This window comes from Telmatherina bonti (assembly GCF_933228915.1).
Source record: "Telmatherina bonti genome assembly, contig: scaffold_280, whole genome shotgun sequence".
Classification (NCBI taxonomy): domain Eukaryota; kingdom Metazoa; phylum Chordata; class Actinopteri; order Atheriniformes; family Telmatherinidae; genus Telmatherina; species Telmatherina bonti.
In genome coordinates this window covers 3,274-14,099 of record NW_027634701.1, presented here as the reverse complement: position 1 = coordinate 14,099, position 10,826 = coordinate 3,274, and the positions used below count along the sequence as shown (strand labels likewise).

Here is a 10,826-nt window from a genome sequence, read left to right as displayed (position 1 = left end):
AGGTCAGGGTCAAATATTACTCCAAGGTTTCTCACTGTAGCACTGGAAGCTAAAGTAATGCCATCCAGGTTCATTACATAACAGAGCTTCTCCAACAAGCTTTTCCTTCTAACCTGTCCTGTCCAGCAGAATGATGGTCTGGCTGCTGAACACGTTTATCTCTGCTTCTAACTGCTGGACGGACCGAAGGGAGGAGACAGCAGAGGAAAAAGATGAGGAAGAAGACAAACAAAAAGGCTGGAAAGAAAAAAAGGGAAAATGGAGTAAAAAATAACATCAACAGAAACATGAAGCCTAAAAGAAAACAGACGTCATCAGACCCGACGAGCTCAGCTTTAGTAGTTCCAGTACCGTACCCACCACCAGCCTCCACCTCCACCACCAGCCTCCACCTCCCCTCCACCTCCCCCTCCTCTCCACCTCCACCACCCCTCCACCTCCACCTCCTCTCCACCTCCACCACCAGCCTCCACCTCCACCACCAGCCTCCACCTCCCCTCCACCTCCACCTCCTCTCCACCTCCCCTCCACCTCCACCACCCCTCCACCTCCACCTCCTCTCCACCTCCACCACCAGCCTCCACCTCCACCACCAGCCTCCACCTCCCCTCCACCTCCACCTCCTCTCCACCTCCACCACCAGCCTCCACCTCCACCACCAGCCTCCACCTCCCCTCCACCTCCACCTCCTCTCCACCTCCCCTCCACCTCCACCACCCCTCCACCTCCACCTCCTCTCCACCTCCACCACCAGCCTCCACCTCCACCACCAGCCTCCACCTCCCCTCCACCTCCACCTCCCCTCCACCTCCACCTCCTCTCCACCTCCCCTCCACCTCCACCACCCCTCCACCTCCACCACCTGCCTCCACCTCCACCACCAGCCTCCACCTCCACCACCAGCCTCCACCTCCCCTCCACCTCCACCTCCTCTCCACCTCCACCACCCCTCCACCTCCACCTCCTCTCCACCTCCACCACCAGCCTCCACCTCCACCACCAGCCTCCACCTCCCCTCCACCTCCACCTCCTCTCCACCTCCACCACCCCTCCACCTCCACCACCAGCCTCCACCTCCACCACCAGCCTCCACCTCCCCTCCACCTCCACCTCCTCTCCACCTCCACCACCAGCCTCCACCTCCTCTCCACCTCCACCACCAGCCTCCACCTCCACCTCCTCTCCACCTCCACCACCAGCCTCCACCTCCCCTCCACCTCCACCTCCTCTCCACCTCCACCACCAGCCTCCACCTCCTCTCCACCTCCACCTCCCCTCCACCTCCACCACCAGCCTCCACCTCCCCTCCACCTCCACCTCCTCTCCACCTCCACCACCAGCCTCCACCTCCCCTCCACCTCCACCTCCTCTCCACCTCCACCACCAGCCTCCACCTCCTCTCCACCTCCACCTCCCCTCCACCTCCACCACCAGCCTCCACCTCCCCTCCACCTCCACCTCCTCTCCACCTCCACCACCAGCCTCCACCTCCCCTCCACCTCCACCTCCTCTCCACCTCCACCACCAGCCTCCACCTCCTCTCCACCTCCACCTCCCCTCCACCTCCACCACCAGCCTCCACCTCCTCTCCACCTCCACCTCCTCTCCACCTCCACCACCAGCCTCCACCTCCCCTCCACCTCCACCTCCACCACCAGCCTCCACCTCCACCTCCCCTCCACCTCCACCTCCTCTCCACCTCCACCACCAGCCTCCACCACCAGCCTCCACCTCCACCTCCTCTCCACCTCCACCACCAGCCTCCACCTCCCCTCCACCTCCACCTCCTCTCCACCTCTACCACCAGCCTCCACCTCCTCTCCACCTCCACCTCCACCACCAGCCTCCACCTCCCCTCCACCTCCACCTCCCCTCCACCTCCACCTCCTCTCCACCTCCACCTCCTCTCCACCTCCACCACCAGCCTCCACCTCCCCTCCACCTCCTCCTCCTCTCCACCTCCACCACCAGCCTCCACCTCCTCTCCACCTCCACCTCCAGCCTCCACCTCGCCTCCACCTCCACCACCTGCCTCCACCTCCTCTCCACCTCCAGCCTCCACCTCCTCTCCACCTCCACCACCAGCCTCCACCTCCTCTCCACCAGCCTCCACCTCCCCTCCACCTCCACCATCTGCCTCCACCTCCTCTCCACCTCCAGCCTCCACCTCCACCACCAGCCTCCACCTCCTCTCCACCAGCCTCCACCTCCCCTCCACCTCCACCACCAGCCTCCACCTCCCCTCCACCTCCACCTCCACCACCAGCCTCCACCTCCCCTCCAGCCTCCACCTCCTCTCCACCTCCACCAGCCTCCACCTCCCCTCCACCTCCACCACCAGCCTCCACCTCCCCTCCACCTCCTCCTCCTCTCCACCTCCACCACCAGCCTCCACCTCCTCTCCACCTCCACCTCCAGCCTCCACCTCGCCTCCACCTCCACCTCCTCTCCACCTCCAGCCTCCACCTCCACCACCAGCCTCCACCTCCTCTCCACCTCCACCACCAGCCTCCACCTCCTCTCCACCAGCCTCCACCTCCCCTCCACCTCCACCATCTGCCTCCACCTCCTCTCCACCTCCACCCTCCACCTCCACCACCAGCCTCCACCTCCTCTCCACCTCCAGCCTCCACCACCAGCCTCCACCTCCTCTCCACCTCCACCACCAGCCTCCACCTCCTCTCCACCTCCAGCCTCCACCACCAGCCTCCACCTCCTCTCCACCTCCAGCCTCCACCACCAGCCTCCACCTCCTCTCCACCAGCCTCCACCTCCAGCCTCCACCTCCACCACCTGCCTCCACCTCCTCTCCACCTCCACCCTCCACCTCCACCACCAGCCTCCACCTCCTCTCCACCTCCAGCCTCCACCACCAGCCTCCACCTCCTCTCCACCTCCACCACCAGCCTCCACCTCCTCTCCACCTCCAGCCTCCACCACCAGCCTCCACCTCCTCTCCACCTCCAGCCTCCACCTCCAGCCTCCACCTCCACCACCTGCCTCCACCTCCTCTCCACCTCCACCACCAGCCTCCACCTCCCCTCCACCTCCACCACCTGCCTCCACCTCCTCTCCACCTCCACCACCAGCCTCCACCTCCCCTCCACCTCCACCACCAGCCTCCACCTCCTCTCCACCTCCAGCCTCCACCACCAGCCTCCACCTCCTCTCCACCTCCAGCCTCCACCACCAGCCTCCACCTCCTCTCCACCTCCACCACCAGCCTCCACCTCCTCTCCACCAGCCTCCACCTCCAGCCTCCACCTCCACCACCTGCCTCCACCTCCTCTCCACCTCCACCACCTGCCTCCACCTCCTCTCCACCTCCACCACCAGCCTCCACCTCCTCTCCACCTCCACCACCAGCCTCCACCTCCAGCCTCCACCTCCCCTCCACCTCCTCCTCCTCTCCACCTCCACCACCAGCCTCCACCTCCTCTCCACCTCCACCTCCAGCCTCCACCTCGCCTCCACCTCCACCTCCTCTCCACCTCCAGCCTCCACCTCCACCACCAGCCTCCACCTCCACCACCAGCCTCCACCTCCTCTCCACCTCCACCACCAGCCTCCACCTCCCCTCCACCTCCACCCTCCACCTCCACCACCAGCCTCCACCTCCTCTCCACCTCCAGCCTCCACCACCAGCCTCCACCTCCTCTCCACCTCCACCACCAGCCTCCACCTCCTCTCCACCAGCCTCCACCTCCAGCCTCCACCTCCACCACCTGCCTCCACCTCCTCTCCACCTCCACCACCAGCCTCCACCTCCCCTCCACCTCCTCCTCCTCTCCACCTCCACCACCAGCCTCCACCTCCTCTCCACCTCCACCTCCAGCCTCCACCTCGCCTCCACCTCCACCTCCTCTCCACCTCCAGCCTCCACCTCCACCACCAGCCTCCACCTCCTCTCCACCTCCACCACCAGCCTCCACCTCCTCTCCACCAGCCTCCACCTCCCCTCCACCTCCACCATCTGCCTCCACCTCCTCTCCACCTCCACCCTCCACCTCCACCACCAGCCTCCACCTCCTCTCCACCTCCAGCCTCCACCACCAGCCTCCACCTCCTCTCCACCTCCACCACCAGCCTCCACCTCCTCTCCACCTCCAGCCTCCACCACCAGCCTCCACCTCCTCTCCACCTCCAGCCTCCACCACCAGCCTCCACCTCCTCTCCACCAGCCTCCACCTCCAGCCTCCACCTCCACCACCTGCCTCCACCTCCTCTCCACCTCCACCCTCCACCTCCACCACCAGCCTCCACCTCCTCTCCACCTCCAGCCTCCACCACCAGCCTCCACCTCCTCTCCACCTCCAGCCTCCACCACCAGCCTCCACCTCCACCACCAGCCTCCACCTCCTCTCCACCTCCAGCCTCCACCACCAGCCTCCACCTCCACCACCTGCCTCCACCTCCTCTCCACCTCCAGCCTCCACCACCAGCCTCCACCTCCTCTCCACCTCCAGCCTCCACCACCAGCCTCCACCTCCTCTCCACCTCCAGCCTCCACCACCAGCCTCCACCTCCTCTCCACCAGCCTCCACCTCCAGCCTCCACCTCCACCACCTGCCTCCACCTCCTCTCCACCTCCACCACCAGCCTCCACCTCCCCTCCACCTCCACCACCTGCCTCCACCTCCTCTCCACCTCCACCACCAGCCTCCACCTCCCCTCCACCTCCACCACCAGCCTCCACCTCCTCTCCACCTCCAGCCTCCACCACCAGCCTCCACCTCCTCTCCACCTCCAGCCTCCACCACCAGCCTCCACCTCCTCTCCACCTCCAGCCTCCACCACCAGCCTCCACCTCCTCTCCACCTCCACCACCAGCCTCCACCTCCTCTCCACCAGCCTCCACCTCCAGCCTCCACCTCCACCACCTGCCTCCACCTCCTCTCCACCTCCACCACCTGCCTCCACCTCCTCTCCACCTCCACCACCAGCCTCCACCTCCTCTCCACCTCCACCACCAGCCTCCACCTCCAGCCTCCACCTCCACCTCCACCACCAGCCTCCACCTCCCCTCCACCTCCACCACCTGCCTCCACCTCTCCACCTCCACCACCAGCCTCCACCTCCTCTCACCCTCCACCTCCCCTCCACCTCCACCACCAGCCTCCACTTCCTCTCCACCTCCTCTCACCCTCCACCTCCCCTCCACCTCCACCACCAGCCTCCACTTCCTCTCCACCTCCTCTCACCCTCACCTTCCTTCTGTAAAATATCATATTTGACTGTTTAAACCTGTTTTCTGGCCCACTTAGCCAGAGGAACAGAAGCTACGTAATGACTGTGCACACCTGATGCTGGTCTGCTAAGGCTTTATGTACTGGTCCCTCATACATAAATACACGTTGCGCTGTGCTGCTGAAGTCCAAAAGGCTTCAACTTTATACAGCCTGCAGTTGGAACCTCTGGTCCAAATCCTCACTTTGTAACGGTGAATAAACTTCTTCAGCTGCCACGGAACGGCTGATTCTAACAGAATCTAAACGCTGGGTGTGAAGGAAGTCTCTCTCCTGACTGCATGTGTTAACAGAGACGATGATGACATCAACGACGTGGCCTCCATGGCTGGAGTAAATCTGTTGGAGGAGAGCGCCAACATCCTGGCAACTAACTCTGGACTAGTTGGCGCAGTGACACATTCCTGTAAGGACGAAGCTTTTCTATCCTGCACCGTGCTGCAGAGGAGAATGCTGGAGATAGGTGAGGCACTCATGTCCTGCCGGGTCAGCGACACACCAGTCTGTCATCGCACCAAACCGTTGCTGTGTCTCTGCTCCAGGGAGGCGGTTTGGCGTCACCGACCTGGGTGCAGAGGTGGTGAACTACGTCTCCCATGCGACTCAACAGCGACTTCAGAACCTGCTTGAAAAAGTCTCCCAAGTGGCCCAACATAAAAACATCAATTTCAAGGTTTGTAGTCAGAAAAGAGGAAAATCAGATTCAGCATTAAGTAGAATAATTATAGTAAAACGTCCATATTCCGGTGCTATAAGTCACGCATCTGTTCCTGACCTGCTTGTGCTTTGACTCCCCGGCCTGTAGCAGGAGGACGAGAAGCACGAGCAGAGCAGCGACGTTCGTACGCAGCTGAAGTTCTTCGAGCAGCTGGACCAGCTGGAGAAGCAGCGAAAGGAGGAGCAGGAGAGAGAGATCCTGCTGAAGGCAGCGAAGGTACACCTGGAAGCCGTCACATGATCTCCGGTTGCTACGGAAACCCGCTCAGTTCAAATAAGTCGTCTGATAATATTTACATAATTTGATAAACGGCGACCTGAGGAATTGAAACAACAGATTTTTAATTTCAGGTTTTTAAAAAAACAAACTTTGTTTTTTTGTCCGTATTTGTTGGTCGTGTTCTGTTTTAGTGTTTAGTTTCTAATCAGTCGTGTCGGCAGCGGCGTTGCTGCGCGGGTTTGGCATCTTGCAGCTTTTCAGCACTTATTCTGCACAGTTTGATACAAGGTCACCAGAGATTGATTTTCACTGGGTGACGCCGACAGGTACCTGAACGGGCGTTTGATTCATCAGCTGCCATGTTGGATTTATTTTCACTCCAAAGCTGCGGACAACAAGCACAGAGCGGCTCTCAGATTTCAGTCGTCTGGACGTGAAGAACGCATGAAAATCAGCTCCGGGCATTTCACAGGCCTGTCACCGGAGGATGAAAGTTGGTTTCATCTTGTTTGCTGTTTTTCAGTCTCGAGCTCGGCAGGAGGATCCAGAGCAGTTGCGTCTGAAGCAGAAGGCAAAAGAGGTAAGAGGAGAGCTGGAGGACGGGTCTCCATGTCTGCACTTCTGCATACGTAATACCTCTGCTTTGTGTTGTTCAGATGCAGCAGCAGGAGCTGGCTCAGATGAGACAGAGGGAGGCCAACCTGACGGCTCTGGCGGCTATCGGCCCCAGGAAGAAGAGGAAGAATGTGGACTCGCTATCGTCCTCCGCTTCAGCCGAGGTAACAACTGGGGTCCGCCCATTTCTCTGTCCTGTTCAGTTTTCTGGAACACCGACAGAATCTTTTCCTCACTTTGTGCATAAAAACCCATTATCCAGGAAGGAAGCCGGTTGTTTTTCACACCTGGAAGAGTTTGGATTGTTTACATGATGACATTTCTCCCCTGCAGGCGCGAGTCTGGGCAGACATTGAGCTGCAACACATTTATTCTACTGATCCCTGCTCTGCTTTGTGCTGTAATGACTTTGGTAGACGGGGCAGTGAGCCCTGCTCTGCGCTCAGACGCCACTTCGAGCTCCACATGTGAACAAAGCTCAGTTAAGTCCTAATGACTTGTTTCCATGGTCACAGTGGTGCGTTTCGCATTGAGTGAGTCTATTTCCTTATCTTGCACGGAGGCCTTTTTGTTAGCGCTTCCCTCCTCAGACAAACTGTAACGTAGTAAACGTTTGGAGCGGAGTAAACGTTTGGAGCGGAGTAAACGTTTGGAGCGGAGTAACGTTTGGAGCGGAGTAAACGTTTGGAGCGGAGTAACGTTTGGAGCGGAGTAACGTTTGGTGCGGAGTAACGTCTGGTGCGGAGTAACGTCTGGTGCGGAGTAACGTTTGGAGCGGAGTAACGTCTGGTGCGGAGTAACGTTTGGAGCGGAGTAAAGTCTGGAGCGGAGTAACGTCTGGTGCGGAGTAACGTTTGGAGCGGAGTAACGTCTGGTGCGGAGTAACGTCTGGAGCGGAGTAACGTCTGGAGCGGAGTAACGTTTGGAGCGGAGTAACGTTTGGAGCGGAGTAACGTCTGGTGCGGAGTAACGTCTGGTGCGGAGTAACGTCTGGTGCGGAGTAACGTTTGGAGCGGAGTAAAGTCTGGTACGGAGTAACATTTGGAGCGGAGTAACGTTTGGAGCGGAGTAAAGTCTGGAGCGGAGTAACGTCTGGAGCGGAGTAAACGTCTGGAGCGGAGTAAACGTCTGGAGCGGAGTAAACGTCTGGAGCGGAGTAATGTTTGGAGCGGAGTAAAGTCTGGTGCGGAGTAACGTTTGGAGCGGAGTAAAGTCTGGTACGGAGTAACATTTGGAGCGGAGTAACGTTTGGAGCGGAGTAAAGTCTGGAGCGGAGTAACGGTTGGAGCGGAGTAAAGTCTGGTGCGGAGTAACGTTTGGAGCGGAGTAAACGTTTGGAGCGGAGTAACGTCTGGTGCGGAGTAACGTCTGGAGCGGAGTAACGTTTGGAGCGGAGTAAACGTTTGGAGCGGAGTAACGTTTGGAGCGGAGTAAACGTTTGGAGCGGAGTAAACGTTTGGAGCGGAGTAACGTCTGGTGCGGAGTAACGTCTGGTGCGGAGTAACGTCTGGTGCGGAGTAACGTCTGGTGCGGAGTAACGTCTGGTGCGGAGTAACGTTTGGAGCGGAGTAAAGTCTGGTGCGGAGTAACGTTTGGAGCGGAGTAAAGTCTGGTGCGGAGTAACGTTTGGAGCGGAGTAAAGTCTGGTGCGGAGTAAAGTCTGGTGCGGAGTAACGTTTGGAGCGGAGTAAAGTCTGGTGCGGAGTAAAGTCTGGTGCGGAGTAACGTTTGGAGCGGAGTAAAGTCTGGTGCGGAGTAAAGTCTGGTGCGGAGTAAAGTCTGGTGCGGAGTAAACGTTTGGAGCGGAGTAACGTTTGGAGCGGAGTAACGTCTGGTGCGGAGTAACGTTTGGAGCGGAGTAACGTTTGGAGCGGAGTAACGTTTGGTGCGGAGTAACGTTTGGAGCGGAGTAACGTTTGGAGCGGAGTAACGTTTGGAGCGGAGTAACGTTTGGAGCGGAGTAAAGTCTGGTGCGGAGTAACGTTTGGAGCGGAGTAAAGTCTGGTGCGGAGTAACGTTTGGAGCGGAGTAAACGTTTGGAGCGGAGTAAAGTCTGGTGCGGAGTAAACGTTTGGAGCGGAGTAACGTTTGGAGCGAAGTAACGTTTGGAGCGGAGTAACGTTTGGAGCGGAGTAAAGTCTGGAGCGGAGTAAACGTTTGGAGCGGAGTAACGTTTGGAGCGGAGTAACGTTTGGAGCGGAGTAACGTTTGGAGCGGAGTAAAGTCTGGAGCGGAGTAACGGTTGGAGCGGAGTAACGTTTGGAGCGGAGTAAAGTCTGGAGCGGAGTAACGGTTGGAGCGGAGTAACGTTTGGAGCGGAGTAAAGTCTGGAGCGGAGTAAACGTTTGGAGCGGAGTAACGTTTGGAGCGGAGTAACGTTTGGAGCGGAGTAACGTTTGGAGCGGGACACTTGGCAGAGACTTGAACATGCGATGTGCAACATGTTGCCACAGAGTTTTATGCTGCTTTCAGCACTTTTATGTCAGATGATAACCTGTAATTTGCTCCAAAGCAGCGATGAAACGTGGTTCTGCTTGGTGCACACACGATGCTGCTCGGACCGTTTTAGACCAGTTAAACCACTTTCACATCTGTTTTAGTGCGGCGTTTACACAGCACTCATCGTGACACGACTCGTCTCTGGATCAGAGATGCAAACAGGAGAAGACGTGGATTCCTGGAGAACATGCTGCTCGGTACGTTGAACAGCTGCTCTGCCGTCACACTCATGTTCTCTTTCTTCTCGCTGTTTCCCATCCAGCAGGGATCAGGATCGGGTCCGTCTCTGGCCGGTGGGCCCCCTCCATCCGGGTCCAGACCCACAAGGCAACGCATCACACGCGTCAATCTCAGGGACCTGCTCTTCTGTTTGGAGGACGAGAGATTTACCAGTCGCTCCCACTTCCTCTACAAGGGCTTTCTCAAGTAGGCTGGATGTCGAAGGGTTAAAGAGCGGGACGTGTGGAGAGACCACAGCTCCCACCACGAACCGCAGGAGAGACTCTGAAAGATGAAGGTTGATCTGGTACATTTCAGATGAAGCTGAATGTGATCGTAGCCATACTGGACGGCGTCTCTACCTCCCTCCACTAAACGTTTCCTCGCTGAGCTTCTGTCTCGCTCCTTTATTCTCTCATTTTACCACGGTGCAGAACGGATCGTATGTTTAACGTGAGTGAGTGAGTGAGAGAGAGAGAGAGAGAGGACAGCTGCATAGTTAGATGTGTCTGCACAATGAAAATAAGTTTATCAGAGCACCAACCAACAGATTTTGTGTTTTAGTTTTGCTGATTCAGTTTGAAGTGTGTCCAACTGAGTTGCCTTCCTAACTATGAATAAGCCATACAGGCCCCCCCCCCCGTAAATCATGAAGCTCCGTCTGTCGTCTCCATTTCTTTACTTGATTTCCCCCCCACCCCCCCTAACATATTTATTTACTAAATTCACTCTTAAGTTAATGTTTAGTTATTTATTTAATAACCAGGAACTTCAGTTATTTCTCGTTGTGTAACTGCATAGTGAAGATTTACCAGCTGACGACGTGACTTTTTATTTCCACATCTATCTGAACCTGAACTTGTTAAAGGCTTCCAGCCTGTTGCTCTACCAGATATGCTTCAACATTAAAACTATTTTTGTAGCTTCCTAATCCACATTTCTATCTTCTGATGGTGACTGACAACAATCATTTATTCACCTGCTTCTGCTGTTGCGCGCTACTGGACACCCTTTAGGTTTATAGTGTGTGTGTGTGTGGTGTGAGAAGCTGCAGTTTCTTCCTGTATATTTGTAAATGTTTCACCTAAAGTTTTACAGTTTTTGTATAGAGTTGAGAATTTACGCATTCTGCATTAAGGAAATGACATTTTCTCTATCGAAAAGTTGGAATAAATGATTTTACAGGAATAGTTGGGTGTTATTGGCTTTATGTTCAGCAGGGGGCAGCATTGTATCATTAAAACACCTGGATGTGTGTGTGTGTGTGTGTTGTATGCAAGTTTTGCACATGAACTGGATGAATTCCTGCA

The 10,826-nt window shown here is 57.3% G+C and overlaps 1 protein-coding gene across 2 annotated transcripts; it reads left to right on the top strand.

Annotated features, from left to right (window-relative positions):
• The first annotated feature begins 5,072 nt into the window (after positions 1-5,072).
• LOC306774282 (transcription initiation factor TFIID subunit 4-like) lies at positions 5,073-10,594 on the top strand. 2 transcript variants are annotated; one of them, XM_079264282.1, is made up of 6 exons: positions 5,073-5,709; positions 5,789-5,919; positions 6,052-6,180; positions 6,707-6,763; positions 6,840-6,962; positions 9,563-10,594. In XM_079264282.1, exons 1-6 carry the CDS (start codon positions 5,571-5,573, stop codon positions 9,725-9,727), a joined length of 744 nt encoding a protein of 247 aa, XP_079120408.1. In that variant the 5' UTR covers positions 5,073-5,570; the 3' UTR covers positions 9,728-10,594. The 2 variants fall into 2 exon arrangements, with proteins under 2 accessions (XP_079120408.1, XP_079120407.1); XM_079264281.1 differs by having other exon boundaries at positions 9,560-10,594.
• Positions 10,595-10,826: the final 232 nt, after the last annotated feature.

Bases quoted from the DNA above. Each gene is read 5' to 3' on its own strand.
- LOC306774282 (XM_079264281.1), top strand. From the start codon at position 5,571: ATGGCTGGAGTAAATCTGTTGGAGGAGAGCGCCAACATCCTGGCAACT. The intron at 5,710-5,788 runs GTGAGGCACTCA...TCTCTGCTCCAG, and splicing joins GAGGAGAATGCTGGAGATAG to GGAGGCGGTTTGGCGTCACC. The intron at 5,920-6,051 runs GTTTGTAGTCAG...CCCGGCCTGTAG, and splicing joins ATAAAAACATCAATTTCAAG to CAGGAGGACGAGAAGCACGA.